Here is a 15,654-nt window from a genome sequence, read left to right as displayed (position 1 = left end):
CAGTATTCTCTTAAATAAAACTACTGAAATAAGTAAGTACCTACCTGAATTTAGCTCCTGTACCGTTTTTTCTGTCTAAGTGTCTATCTATCTAAAAACATGTAAATTCGAAGGACTCAATTATAAACCTACACAAACACAAACATAACTATATATCTATCCTTGTATTCACCACCCGCTGCCCGCTATCAGCGCTATCTATCGCTACCTTACAATGTTGTGGACGGCAGGGCGCCAGGCGCGGCGCGCGGCGGCCCGGCGCGGCTCGCGGCGCCGGCACAAATAAACCGGCGCCGATTCACCTACGGACCCTCCAGGAGACAAGCCTCTTGCGCCGAGACGAACTTCTCTTGTTGTATTTTGATGGGTCAATCTTGATTTTGTATACTTACAAAAATATGATTTAGAGGACGATGACGTCAGGACAGTTAAATGACGATCTTTGTGATTTTAACAGGTTAAAATATGTATCCGTAGCTTATAGCCAAAAGTTCATACTTTTAAATGCTTTAACGTGCAACTCCAATGTATTTGTTTTCGCCGCTATAGTCTACTTACCTCTATGGGGAAAAGGTGTGATATAATGTATGTAGGCATGTAGACTGTCAACTTGTAAGCTGTGAGAAATAAATAAATAAAAAAATTTAAAAAAAAAACTTACTAGAGAGCCCTGGCATGTATAAAGACTCACAATTCTATGTATTTCCAAAATAAAGTACCTGTTTCAAATTAAACCTTGTCAGCTGCATAAGCCTACGGGTCACTGAAGTCCAAAACTCTGAATTTTGTAGACCCCAGTCAGCTGGGAACCTTGCATACAAGGTTCTCTACAAAATTATACTAAAGGATTCTACGTCTCATGTCATAATATGGATTGCAACGTCTTCTACCAAACCTATGAATGATACGTGTTACTAGGTAGGTATAGTTTGATCAGAAAATAAATGCCTAAGGACGTACAGTATTAAAGATAATGTCACGACGCATAATGTTCTATTTATAGAACTAAAGTAAGGGATACAAAGTGCTAATTTAGTAGGTCATTTATGTGTCTCGTACAAAGGTCGATGCGACATGTGGTAGCTACTATGTTAATAAGCGCCTTGACGCACATATTCAATTCTTTGAACCTACAGTAGAAGTACCTAGGTCCAAAGTGTAAGGTACCTACTTGTCACATAATTATCAGAAATTACTATACCTCGACTACCTACAAAAAAATCATACAACACAAAAACTTTATAAACATACCTACATAGTACGGGTCGGGATTGGGGCACAAAGAACCTTTTCACCGAGTTTTTAGATTCAGGCCGGGAATCGAACCTCGTAAAGTCAATCCACTCAGCACCTCGTTGGAAGTTTTGAACCAATTCATTCAGTCGATCTTTACGCATACAGTCGTTTTTGACATGAAAACCCTAACAAACTACGCCACTGCCGATAAGTCGTGGCTTCGATTCCGACACGGAACAATTTTATTTATGCGATCTACAGATAATTGCTTCGAGTCCGGTTGTAGGTACTTTGTGACCGTTGTTTGTAAAAATTCCCTGCGACATAAGAGCAACTCTTAGTGCGGGAGATGTCTTTTTAAGACTTGTCTAATTTTCAAATCTATCTACATAGTTAAAATATGCTAGCTGTACCACCACACCCAGGGTTAGTTATTTTCCTTCAAAGGGCAAACTAATCAATCATGCCGGTAAAATAAGGGAGGGTCCCAAATCAACATATTTTATTAGAAGATAGAGAGGCGAGGGGACAACGGATTGTGAATTATTTTCGAAAGGGGACTAACTTTTTTGTTTGTTTCTTGACCAGTAAGTTATAAGACTTTCTATCCTTTGTTATAAGTTTATTAAATAAAATATTTTGATTTACGTATACGGTCACGGCAAATAAATTAAAATACTTGGATTTGTAATAATTGATATTGCTATTATGATGATATACTATGACTTAAAGGTAGGTTAAAGATTCGATTCCCACATGAAACATTTGTGTGGATAAATGAATTCGTGTCTTTAAATTTTTTGCTAGTCCCTTGCTTGATTAAACCCATTATTTAAAGTTTACTTTAGACTTGCTAGTGAGCAAGCTTTTCCTTTGAGAACTCGTCAGTCGACCCAGGAATCGAACCCGACTACTTAATCAGCAGTCGGCGTTTGTGACACAGGTACTCTCAAACACTTATGACTAAAATTGCATTTGCAAGAGGGATTGCACAAAAATAAAACAATAAAATACATCAGTTTAATTTATTAAAGTAAAAATTACTTATCTAATATACCACAAAACAAAATATCCTCTCCTACTATTCCAACATAAAAATAAATCGACAGACACTGCGACTAAACCTTTAGGCATTTCACGCACTTGCGATTAATCGACAATTTAAACTTCATTTTACGTACATTTCCAATTTTATGTCGCAAGTGTGTACAATACCTTACAAAAAAATAATTTTATTGCAATCACCATAAAATATGGATCTTAAATTGGTTAAAACTATGTTAAAAATAAATCCTTTATATTTCCAATCGCAGTGTCAAAATATAAGCGTTAATTGTGCGAAACAAAATATCTTTCTAATAAATGACCATAGAAAACAGTCATCTGTAGAACGATACGATTTTTCGATACTATCGAGTATTGACGTTTAATACTCGACATTTACTCGACAAAATACACTACGTATGAGCGTTGTTCAATTTATTTGATAGTTGTTTCCATAATACGTTACAATCTTGACATGATTCATACAAGTTTTTTAAATAGTGGAGTTATCAGTCTGCATGACTTTAAAGAATCACATCTTGAAAATTAGTTTACACTACCATTTCATAGACGTAAGCATACGAAATGAATTTACAACGTATATTATAGTGTTTACGTGTACGCATCGTGCGTATACATAGGTGTACGTTATGTATACGTTCGACTAACTATACTAGGCTTCGCCAATACTAGTTTTTTATTGTGCTGTTATGTGATTATGTCTAGTATTTGTAGATAGTAAATGAGGTTGACTTGTCAGAGTAAATTATATACGTAATACTGCTTCTTGAGTGTGTACACATATTATTATTATTATACACGTAAAGTGGTTAGTGTAAGGAAACCCCTAAGTACAGTAAAAAGTTCTAGATGACTGTTTTCCAATGGTCTTGTAGTATCATAAGAATCCAACGAATGTCGAGTAAATTAATTGTAAAGGTACAAAAATAACTTTGGACCCAATTCACTTCCACGCACATTTATAATATAATAATATAGAAGTTCTTTTTAAATATTATTCAAAATCTTATTAGAAAACGCTACGTGATCTACCTCACTAAATAATAGAGGTATGCGTTTGAAAAATAAGTGTTTTTTGTGTTTTTATAAAAATGGTTTGACGAGATGTTAGGCTGAAGCACGGCCATATTAAATAAGAATGAAATATCCATCTAATATATAAACCAAATGCCGTAAAACAGTCTAAAACACCGACATCATACAAATACAGGTCTGTTTTAACTCTTTCCTGTCTATGGCCATTATAAATCAATTTTCATACACACAAGGCGTTGCCAGCGAACAGCTTGATATTATACACACACTATAGTCCAACAACTTAGTAAAGAGCCTTGTGTAAGTTCGCGACTGAAGAATGTACATAAAATTGAGAATTTAGAACATCAGTTACCCGCAGGCTTATGCAGCTGGCTGTGGCTTGTTTGATACAACTACTTTATATTGGAGACAGTCTCTAATAAGTTGTCAAACTATACTACATATAATATGCCTTTACCCTAGATTTTACCTATGTACCGTACCAGCGGTACTTTTCATCCTCAAATTACATACTGAATCGACTCGGCCACCGTCAAAACTATAATAATTAGTGATTAAGTACACATTTCTTTACCATTTTTATAATAACACATGTAGCTACAATTTTAATGAAAAACTAGTAATTATTCGTGGCAGTCAATAAATAAAAATATCCATTCAGTTCGAGACGAAACTACCGACTATTCGTATGAGGACGTGGTTTTTATCAAAAATATTTATTTTTACGAGCTTTTCTTCTTTCTATTTCGTTGTTGTTTCATTGTAATAAAATAATATTCATTTATTTTAAACTTTAATGCGTTGCTGTTAGAAGAAGTCGTATAGTTTGATTTTTTGATCTATTTGAAGGATTCTATAGTCAGAGAATCTACAAATTTAATTATGAATGGAGAAAGATCAGCATTGGCATCAATTATAAAAGGTATCTTACTACCCGCATTTTCCTGACACTTTCTGGTTTAAACTATCGACGGTCAGGGATAATCTACCTTGGTTAGACAATTAATCGACTGTTATAGTAACATTTCACTGAGTTTAGCAAAGGCAGTTTGTAAGGATCGTGCCAAGTGGCGTTACCTGCTCTCTGCCTACCCCTATGGTAAAAATGCGCGATTATATGTATGTATGTATGTATGTAATATTGTGCAAATAACTTCGTGGATAGAAAAGCTCATAAAAACGTAAACTAATATAAATATTCAGTTGTGAAACAATCTTTTATGTTCAGTGATACATCACCAATATGGTGTATAATACATTTTTAAAATGAGTTCGAATAAAAACACAATTTTGTTTTCAATTGAATATGTTATTTCTAAAATGACACAAGTAATGTCTTTATAAGGTGTTATGTGACCTTTTGGAAATAACATATTTAATTATGAATATTTTTGGAACTGTAAAATATATTTTGATTGGCAAAAGTAATGAAAATATGCTTAGTTTATCTGTAAAAGTAGAAGATAATTTTCTCGATGTTATTACAGAAAGACTAAGCATGATTTTGTGTAACAAATGTTATTATTAACAGGTGTAATTGACTTAAAATACAGTTCCGTGCTTATAATTTATATTTTTATTGTGTTTTCACAATGGACGCATGGTGCACGTGTACGCACGCGTACGTTTTACAGAACATGCATAAAAATCTGTTCAATTTATTAAGGTATATAAAATAATTTGAAAATGTTTGACTCCAGTGAGAGAGAGTATAGTACATTCCGAGATTGCAAATGACAGAAATTTTAATATAATAATTATATTTACGAGGTTATAGTCACTAAAAATGCGTCCATTGTAAAAGACCCAATCTAAATAAGACATCGATAAAAGAAAGTAGTGATTTTTACAACCGTATCGCACTACAGGATATATAGTTATTTATTATATAATACATGAGAAATAGATTAAAAACTAAAAACGTATGTACTTTGAAAACAGTCGACATAAGAGTTATTATAAAAATATTGTTTTACGTTTTATTGAGTGAAACGGAAACATAATTTTAATTAAGCATTTTGATAAAAGAATCAAAGCACATTCACTTGAAATAAACCCGAATTCGGTCTATAATGTTTCAATAGTTACAAAATATAGCTTTTCCCAGAGGTAGTAGTAGTTTTGCCCGAAATACTTTTATTTTAATATATAAGATCTTTTTATTAAGTTATTATGAGTATTATTAGACGTCTTAATTTTAAGACCACGATCATAACTTTTAAACTTTCGCGTTGCATAGACTGTCTGACCTGCACCAAAACGTCAGACAATGTTAGCCCATTTTTTAAGTAATTATCTGAATTTCAAGCTTCGTTGCACTCAATAAAACGTAAAAGAAACTAATTTAAAAGAGGGAAGCTGTAAAAATGCTGCTTGTAAAATAAAATACTTTCATTATAATACACTTTATTTTTATTTAGTACGTAGGAGGTAGATATGGAATATAAAAATTGGTGTTTTTACGACATTATATTATTTTTACGAACTATATACGATTAAGGCCCGGCTTCACATGTTCTAGATAACTATCAGATAGCTTATCAGCAACTTTGTCACTAGCTTTTATACATTTGTCTCTGCCATCCTCCATGGGGAAAAGATGTGATAAGAGTTCTAACCCCTCCCTCGAGAAGACCCTTGCCCAGCGGTTCGACAGTATTAATGGGTTAAAAAAATGTATGTTTTATACATTTGCTGTCTTTATCTGCGAAATAAGTTATCTGACACTTGTGTATACTGTGAAACTGGCCTTAGTTATTGCAATTTGATACTTTTTATCCTATATTTTAGACTGAGATTATTCAATTTTATCTTCTATGCGAGTACATATTCAGTTAAATTTTATATAGGGTTTTGACAGACGACAGGCTTTTTGCCTATTTTTATTCTGAAAATAAATCCGCAATACTTTCTAGTACTTCAGCACGTATGTACAGCAATTGGGTCCCTATAATCGATATATGGTATATACAGTATTGTTTCTCTTTGCTTTCATGTCTAATATGATACTGGGTTTTAATACAATCACGCATTATTTACCATAGTTTCCTTGAAACAGTATAACCTCGGTCGGTACGTTAAACTAAGGTTACACTACTAATCTATCGATGACTACTGATACCAGCGATAGATAGTTTAGTATGAAAACGATCAATTTACGCTGTTTAATTTATCCCACTATTCATCAGTACAACTGACTATTAATCTTTCAGTACAGAAATATCTTTTGGTAAAAATGCAAGATGGTATTAATCCCAGTATCATATTATAATCCGTTCACGTTAAGAAAATAGTGACTTTAAATAAATATAACTCGAAGGTGACTGACTGACATAGTGATCTATCGACGCACAGTCCAAACCACTGGACGGATCTGGCTGAAATTTGGCATGCAGGTAGATGTTATGACGTAGCAATAGCAATCAAATTTTGATCAATTCTACCTCCAATGGTATAAAATAGGAGATGAAAGTTTGTATGAAAATTCTGTCCTAACTCACACACCACGCGAAAGCAGTCACGGGTAAAGGCTAGTTATTATATAATAAACGTCATATTGCTTTCAGGCCCTTTTTCCGAGCTAGTGGTAGATTCAGTAATTGTAACGACTATCATAAGTGCCAACATAAATTGACCTAAACTAATAAATAATATGCTAGCAGTGATAGCCGAGTGGTTTAAGTTGGCACCTCCCACGCAAGTGGTCGCAGGTTCGAATCCGAGGCAACACACCAATGACTTTTCGAAGTTATGTGTGTATTAGAAATAATTATCACTTGCTCTAACGGTGAAGGAAAACATCGTGAGGAAACCTTGCATGCCTAAAATTTGTTTAATACATTTATTGAGGGTATGCAAAGTCCCCAACCCGCATTTGGCCAGCGTGGTGGACTCAAGGCCTAACCCTTCCCCCTGGTTTGGGAGGAGACCCTTGCCCTGCAGTGGGACAGATATGGGTTATTAAAAAAATTTTTTTTTAAAAAATAATAATAATATGACGTCATAATTATGGCGTTCTATAGCCAACAAAGGCCCTATTTTCTCAACGTGAACTTATATTGATGTAGTATTGAGCAGCATAGCTACAGCCCCCGCTTACCGAGCATGACCGAGCGTGTTCAGTAGCTGCGGAAGTTCCTGTTGGGCTTGAAGCTGCCGCCGCCGCTGCCGCTGCTGCTGGACGGTGACGAGTTCAGGAATAGCTCGATGTAGCGGTGGTCCATGTTGTTTTTGTCGCGCCGCATTGCCTGTGGATAAAGATGTTTATATGAAAGTTTGTTTGAATGTTTGTTTGTCTATACATGAATCAGTGATAAATTTTTCACATTAGTGGTTACTGAGCTGACGTATTAAATGACCGCTGTTTTAATTTACAAGAACCGGGGCAAACTTTGGCCTTACCCTAATTACATAACCCCTTAAAATCTTCCTAAAGATATAGTGAGATAACTAATCTTAGACTAGTTCTCCACATAGTTAGCGAGAGATAATTACACATAAAAACACTACACCCAAAACACTAATTCAAAACGATTTGTTTCAAGTGGAAATTGTACTCAGGAACTGTCGATTCCGTAATGGCGTGGCGACCAGTCATACATGCTACATAATGAGACTCTTTTAAGGTACAATATGATAACTCACCCTCATAGCATCCTCGTGACATTCAAATTCTACGTCAGCCTCACCAGACGGGCGGCCGCTGCTATCGTACAAGATGTTGATATTCACTGGCCGGATTGGTTTGAAGAACTGCAATTTGCAAGAAAAGTCCTTCTTAAGTCCCCAATCTGCACTTATCCAGCGTGGTGGACTCAAGGCCTAACCCCACCCTCGTTCGGGAGGACACCGTTACACAGCAGTGGGACAGAAAGGAGTTACAATAAAAATCTTCTAGTCTTCAATATGCTTAAGGACAAATATGACCCGACAATGTTAGAAGCCGTGTGATTACACGAGGTTTTATATAGTCCTCATTCAAATTTATCTATCTAGCATGTATTGTTCTTTATGAAAGTATGATAGTCATGTAATGTCTGACTAAACGATAAGATTTATTATAATACACAATGCTGGACTTAAACAAAAATATTTTTATGCTATACTCACATAAGCGATATCCTGCGGCGAGGCCTTGAAGGGCAGGCCGCGCATGTGCACGCAGTGCAGGCCGCCGCCCGCGCCGCGACGGAACCCGCCGCGACTGCCGCCGTAACTACCGCCTAAGACACTACTAGTTAGTTTGTGTGATACACTATGTATTATTTGTCACCCCAAGCTTGTTAGTATTGCGGAAAAGCTATTTGTTTTAAGCAGCATTTACTATTGCATATCATTAAAATTAGTATCACTGAGTATCAGTGGCGAAGGCTCCCTATAACCCGATTCCTACCGGCTTTACCTTCGAAACACTCCTAAAAAAGCGTCACATAAATGTGTATTACTCTCAAAAAAAAATCGTTTATTTAAATTAAATTCTATATTTATTACGACATTCATAATATTTTCAATACGACTAATTTAAAATAAAAAAAAAATGAAAAAACGCCTGTTCTATTTGTCGTAGCATAAGTTATTTTACCGAAATTGCCGTCAAACAACTCGACGGCGCGCGCAGGAATCGCGTAAAGGGAAAAAGATGTCGATGACGTCACGCGGACGTACTTTTCTATGGCGCGTTTTACCGGCGAGGTAACCCGGAATTCATCGGCTTATTGGGCGACTAGTAGGTACAACAGGCGCAGCGGCGCGGGCGGCGCGGCAACTAGCGAATGTGTAAGTGAGATGCAATGATATTTAATGAGAGAGATAATGAATGCAATTGTTGCGATGATATTTAGGATTTTAGATTTAGTTTTGTTTTCATTTTGCGCGCTATTTTAGGTTATTTTGGATTATTTTGTTTATTATATTTGGATGAGTCAAATTGTGTTAAATTATCTATGAATGTTATTATTTTCTGTAAAATCGTGGTGATTGTGTGAATGTACTGGTCGTATCTTACGTGTATTTGTAAGTATTACTTTCATTGTTATTGTTTGTGTATTGCGATCATGGACAACAAGTAGGTAGAAGTAGAAGCAATAAACATTGTTAAATTAGTTATGAATCAGTAAATTAATGTTGTAGAGTGTAGACATTGTTTTCAAAATGCTCCTAGTGCCAACATGTACGTACTTATCTACCAAAATAAATAATACAGAATGCAAAGGACATGATAAGTATTTTAAACATTCCCTTATGTTATTCTCTACGATATAACTTTATAAATTTATCAATGGCTTATCGGTACCTAGCTGTAAAGTGTTTTTATTATTTCTCCGATTGTTTCTAGTAGATAGCATTTGGAGTCAATCAAAGTTGTATTTAAATACTAAGACACTTACCTATTAAACGCGAAATTTGAAGTAATAGGATAGAATCATTCCTCATTAATAATTTCGGTCATAGGTACTTAGTTCTTACCTACTATGAGAGTAGTTTGGTAGATAGGATCGCAATACAACGATTTATTCTGTTAACGTATGGTTAGTGGTCAACCTGGTGTCAAATTTGTTCAAGCCGACATCGCGTCGGTCACCCACCTATGGAATGACCGCACCAAGAGTTGCTTAACTTTAGCTTAAGCAGTTTTAGCTCCGGCTTGCCTTTTAACAAAACCCACCCTTCGCCACTGCTGAGTATTAAGCAAAGAATCGCAATTTTACAAGGTGCCCATTATGTGGCCAGGGCAAACACATAGCCCATCATGTTTAATGGCCACAACATACGTCAAACTATTACCTAACAATTTGTATAAGATCCAATTGTTACTTAAAATTAAGGCAAATATCAGCACTTAACTATATCTTAATACTTTTTAACATTATATTTAAAGTTAAAAAATATTGATTTTAGACTAAAACCGTCTCTAATTCTATAATATTTCCAAGACATATGACGCCAGATCCTGTTTATCTTAACTATTTTCATCTAAACCAATTATCAGAAGTTTAATTTGAAAGCAAGAAGCCCCAGCACCATAACAAAGTCACCCCTACCGAAAGAGCCTCGTCCCCGCGAGCCGAACCGTCCCGCGAAGCGCTCCCCGCGGTCGTAGGGCGTGGGGCGCGGGCCGCGCGACGAGCGGAAGCCGCCCTCCATGCGGGCGCCGTACGCGCGCACCTCGTCCGCCGACGACATGAACACTTCTATGTATCTGTTGACCAATTGTATATGGTTAGATCGATTGTGATAGGTTTTGTTACCTACTGGTGATAGGATAGACCCTATGATGAGTTTCAGTTATAGTCGTCCTAAGTCTAGCTAGAGTTAAGACTTTTGGACATTCTTATGCCCCACTTTTTATAGTCTTATTTTATGCGTGTTGATTTTAAGCACGCTAATATTATTATTACGTACAATTTAAATATTTTTTGTTAATTCAGTATTGGTGACACAATTATTAGGCTATTTTTTTACATTTTTAAATGTATAGTCTAGATTTATGGTAAGGTATAAGTATGAATACAAGAGATTTAATCTGTGGATATTTAGGGTAAATTTACGGAAATCGGAAAATGACTAAATAATGAGGGCAACCTATGGGTTATATTTACTGTAAACGTGAGCAAAAGAAAGGGATAACATAGTACATAAATGCTATACAACAATTGAATCTAAAGAAACATAGAACTCTTGTGTCATGAAACAATTAAGACCTATTTACCTAGTTTTGGAAAACATTATGCTCCTTTATGAAACCACATCTTACATAGTATATCATTTTTTTTTACTTAGAATATAATTGAACTTCCCTACAATGCTGAATGACAACGATTCACACACTTAAATGAGTACAATCTTTAACGAATTACTTCGCGATTATCGAAAAGAAAATAATTTCCAAACAAATTGATACGTTTTTCTTACAAATTCCTGAAAACACATACAACTAAACGATACCACACAAACAACGTTTTATAAACGCAGATCCGGTTCCTCTTCCCCTCTCCGTGTTCGCCCTCCCTCGCCTCCCCGCGCCCCTCCCGCGCTCTCCCACACTCCCAACCTTAGACAACTCAACAACCAATCACTAGTACTCTCTGAATGCTACCTTTGCACATAGGCTTGAAGATACAAGCACCTTTGGAACCATAAAGACATTTTTTGTGCAAATTGAAAAAAAAAATTTTTCTTCTTTTGTTTTTTTTATAGTGATGCTAAACACAAAAAATATCATACAAAATTAAAAGGTAGCATTGAGAAAGTATAAAAAAAAACTTTTTTTTTTATTTTACATTTCTTCATACATCCCAATAATGCAACTATTACGCCCACCATTCTGTTACTGGCCATTATGATTTTTACCACTTTTTTTTCAGCAAAACATAACAAAAATATTTCTTATAAATTAAATACGGAACAAAAAAACCATAGTTGTAGACCAATAACATAGGAGGTCCCATACTTATCCCACTACACCAAATATAATATTGCTGTCATGGTTTGATTTTCACTGTGGTGGGTAAGTGGAGAAAACGTTTTGAAAATCCCTCTATTATTTGTGTCCTGTGACGTCATTCATATTGTTTTAAATCATGCATTTTCTTTTTGAGTTCTGTCACATCAGACATAAAAATATTACTATCAAAAATATTCATTTACATCTTCATCTGACTTCTTATTCATGTCCATTGTTTATTTTTTTGCTGCCAAAATATACTCACATATTTTACTCATATCACATCTTATACTTCATAACAGATAAATAAAAGTCCTTATAAATATTTTGCATAGCAAATCAAGTACCATAAGCAACTAAGTTAGCCTATTATTTTTTTTGGTTCACATCCTCAAATTTCTTCATACCAATCCCATATACAAACAATCTGCTATTTTTATAATACTCTTTTATACCAGGCAGCTACTTCATGTTACAAAGAGCTTGCCAAAGTGGACTCCACATCCCCTCCACAGCTAACAAACCAGACGCAAAATAAAGTATTATAACCCCCCACCTGTGTCCTATTTTCTCCCTGTCCCTGTTGAGCGCTTCCATGGCGCTCTCCTTGTCTACGAAGTGTACGAACGCCTCGCCCGAGGCCCGCCCCGTGTAGTCGGAGAGCAAGTGGACCCCGTCCGCGGCGACGGTCAGCCCTGTCCCACCCGACGTGCAAATAAAGATCAGGTTATATGCGTCTGTGGAGCGGTAGCCGGCTGCCAGTAACTACACTAATCATACATGCTATTGAACAAAACAAATATAAACAAATCATATGTGATTGATCTTAAAATGATGACATCTTGACTAGAAATTAAAACTAATAGTAAAAATAAAATTAATCAATGATATTTTGAATGAATTTTACCAACAGCGCAGCTACCATATACACCTAAATCCCCACATTTAAGACAAGTACTTTATAAGTGTAGTGTTTGTGTTCTTACCGTCAAAGAACTGTATAATTTCGTCTTTGGAGCAGCCGTATGGCAGGCCTCGCAGTTTCACGATACCCATGTCGTCGGAAACGTTGGGTATGCCGTCGAAACCGTTCTCGCTTTGACGCATCGCGTTCAAAGCCCATTCCATGTCTTGACGGTCGGTGGAAAAGACTGGAAATAAGAAATTACCGATGAAATCAAATAAGACAGTACAGTACATTCTAGAAGGTATATACCGAGGTGTCAGGCATTTACGGGACGAGATTATTGCCATACATCAGTCATATTATAAAACTATAGGCTATGATTAAGGAAAACAAAAACAAAAGAATCCAGTAGTAATTTAGCTACACTATAATTGAATCCAAGATGTTGCAATGAGCTGTTGCAAACATAAAGCTATTTTTGTATTTAAGATTTCCAAGTTTATTTCTTAATCTTTTGAATACTTTTTGTGTATACAAAGATAACCTTTTCTCATTGTTGTCACAAGCCTGATAACTAAATCATATAATGTCTTATCATAGAGATATGAAATCAGCTCTTCCTATGCAAATATGTGAATTTTAAACACATACCTATGACAATGATTTTGAATGGACTTTAAATTCTAGGAAAAAGTAAATTATTAACCAATGAATCACTGCTTCAGGTAATTAGAGGCATGGTAAATCTCATTAATTACTGTATTCATTTGATAAGCATGGAAAAATACATTTCAAGGCAAAAATCATTATGGAAAATCATTTTAAAGTCTTGATGTATGAATATTACTAGAAATTTCCACTACAGTGAGTTCAGTAGCATGTGTACTTGTTCATAATTAAAAAATACAGCTGTCTTTATTAATTAGAAATTTCAGTGAGAACTTAAGCTCTACCATAAGACCTTTAAATATTGCTATAAGAGACACTTAAGCCTATGCACAGAAGTCTATGTCAAGTATACAATTTAAAATTGTTTTCTTGACACAATTTTATATGAGACTGGTCAAAAAGCACAAAGCTCAGGTACCATAAAGTATGAAAGTTCTAAAAAGAAGGAATAATGTCTATCAATAAGTACTAACCTTCAATGTACCTCTTCCCCATATTATCCTTGTCTTTCTTGAGAGCTTCTTCAACATCTTGCTGGCTTTCCACTTCCACAAAGCACTCGCCAGAAGGTCGACCAGGACGCACTTCTGTCAGGTGAACACCTGAAAAGAACATTTATACAGTCAATCATACAAATATCAACAGCCAATGAACACTAGATAATATAACAAGCCCAAAGAGCTTTATGAATGGGACTCAAAAATATTTTTATTTTACCAAGTTCCCAGCACATCATAGAGGATTTTCCTATTAATTCTGTGGAGAACCTCGCCCAGTAGAAATGGGTTAACTTTGGTGGTACCTACATGACAACTTTAGACTATCTGACATCATCCTATTATCAATAGGAGCAGACTAACATGGCTAGTTTCTTTGAAAATACAATTCTTTGTAACAATGATGATTTAAATACTGTCTGTTGAGTTTATTACTGTCTGTATAATGCTATCTTTTGTCAAAGTACTGTTGTTCATTGTATAAGTTTTTTTCTGAGTTCAATGCCCTAAAACACATGATTTTTCTCTCTCATTTATATGACCAAAGATCTTGATATTTCTATATGTTATACAACACACAATATTTTTAAAATGCATGCACATCAAAAATAAATGAGCAATTTGGCTATAAATTATTACCATGATAAATATCAAAAGTGAATATTCTATTCTTTTAATATTTTCTGAGACAGAACTCATTATATCTGAATTAAACTTGTGTTCTAATAAAAATAGACAGTGGTATGCAATAAATAAGTTTTATAATGTGACCTTACACACCCACACAGATAATTTATGGACATCTGCACTTGCCGAACAATATGAAATCTATGATTCTAGATTTCATGCACAAAATACCTAATTAGTAATAAAATGCTAGGTTTTAGAGTAAAATAAAACAGCCCGAATGATAATGAGGTGAAAAAAAGTTTTTTTTTGTGTTCATATGAAATTACTGTAAATATTTTTTATTGCCAAATATTCATACGAAAATATCTACTCAGATCCGGCGACCTACATCTTAATATTATATTGGGTAATCGGACTTCTAAATATCCGGTATTGCATTAACCGGCATTTTTGGCAACGGTCAGTCTTGCCAAAATTCATGTAAAAACAAAGGTGCCATTTTGTGAGAATGACGCTGTATTTTCTTACGAAATTTATCTTAATCTTTGAACTATAGTATAAGGTTTTTATATTTACCTTCTTTGCCGTTTACCACGTTGACGCCATGGAGAAAATCGAGGACATCTTCGACGCTAGTTGAGAAAGGCAAGCCGCGTAGCTTTATGATGTAGCTACTGTCCCCAGAACCCAACATTGCTGCGATAAAACACAACCACTACACAAAACAAATATTAAACTCGATAGGTTCAAATTAGTAAATGAATATCAAAGTGCGATACTTCGCAGCCGCAAAAGAATTTACGAATTTTCGTGACAAGCGTCGTGTCGCGTTTCGCTTGTCGGCCATTAAATTATATGATAGTGTTGTTTACCCACTACTTATATCGACATCGAGATGATATGCGTAAAAACCATCATTGAGTTTGCACAAGAAAATACTGATAATTTGATGGTTTAATTTTTTTGTAAAATTATAATTATACTAGCTTTTACCCGCGACTTCGTCCGCCACCTGAATTTTCCCATTTTCCCTTTCTCGGGTATCAAAATATCTGCATACCAAATTTCATGCAAATTAGTTCAATAGTTTAGGCTTTAGGCGTGATTGAGTAACAGACGGACAGAGTTACTTTCGCATTTATAATATTAGTTAATAATTTTTTACTATT

The 15,654-nt window shown here is 35.1% G+C and overlaps 1 protein-coding gene across 1 annotated transcript; it reads right to left on the bottom strand.

Moving 5' to 3' along the window:
- Positions 1-2,247: 2,247 nt before the first annotated feature.
- On the bottom strand, positions 2,248-15,325 carry LOC142976464 (heterogeneous nuclear ribonucleoprotein F-like). The gene is made up of 8 exons (XM_076119843.1): positions 15,062-15,325; positions 13,832-13,960; positions 12,769-12,933; positions 12,339-12,477; positions 10,380-10,537; positions 8,449-8,561; positions 7,984-8,091; positions 2,248-7,586 (listed from the first exon to the last, which is right to left on the bottom strand). Exons 1-8 carry the CDS (start codon positions 15,177-15,179, stop codon positions 7,458-7,460), a joined length of 1,059 nt encoding a protein of 352 aa, XP_075975958.1. The 5' UTR covers positions 15,180-15,325; the 3' UTR covers positions 2,248-7,457.
- Between the last annotated feature and the right edge of the window lie 329 nt (positions 15,326-15,654).

Source organism: Anticarsia gemmatalis, chromosome 11 (genome assembly GCF_050436995.1).
Source record: "Anticarsia gemmatalis isolate Benzon Research Colony breed Stoneville strain chromosome 11, ilAntGemm2 primary, whole genome shotgun sequence".
NCBI classification, from domain to species: Eukaryota; Metazoa; Arthropoda; class Insecta; order Lepidoptera; family Erebidae; genus Anticarsia; species Anticarsia gemmatalis.
Note: the sequence above shows the minus strand (reverse complement) of the source record. Positions and strands in the feature narration are given on the sequence as shown.

Bases quoted from the DNA above. Each gene is read 5' to 3' on its own strand.
- LOC142976464 (XM_076119843.1), bottom strand. From the start codon at position 15,179: ATGTTGGGTTCTGGGGACAGTAGCTACATCATAAAGCTACGCGGCTTG. The intron at 8,562-10,379 runs GTAGGGGTGACT...GTAGTGTCTTAG, and splicing joins GCGGGGACGAGGCTCTTTCG to GCGGTAGTTACGGCGGCAGT. The intron at 8,092-8,448 runs GTGAGTATAGCA...TGCAAATTGCAG, and splicing joins CGCCGCAGGATATCGCTTAT to TTCTTCAAACCAATCCGGCC.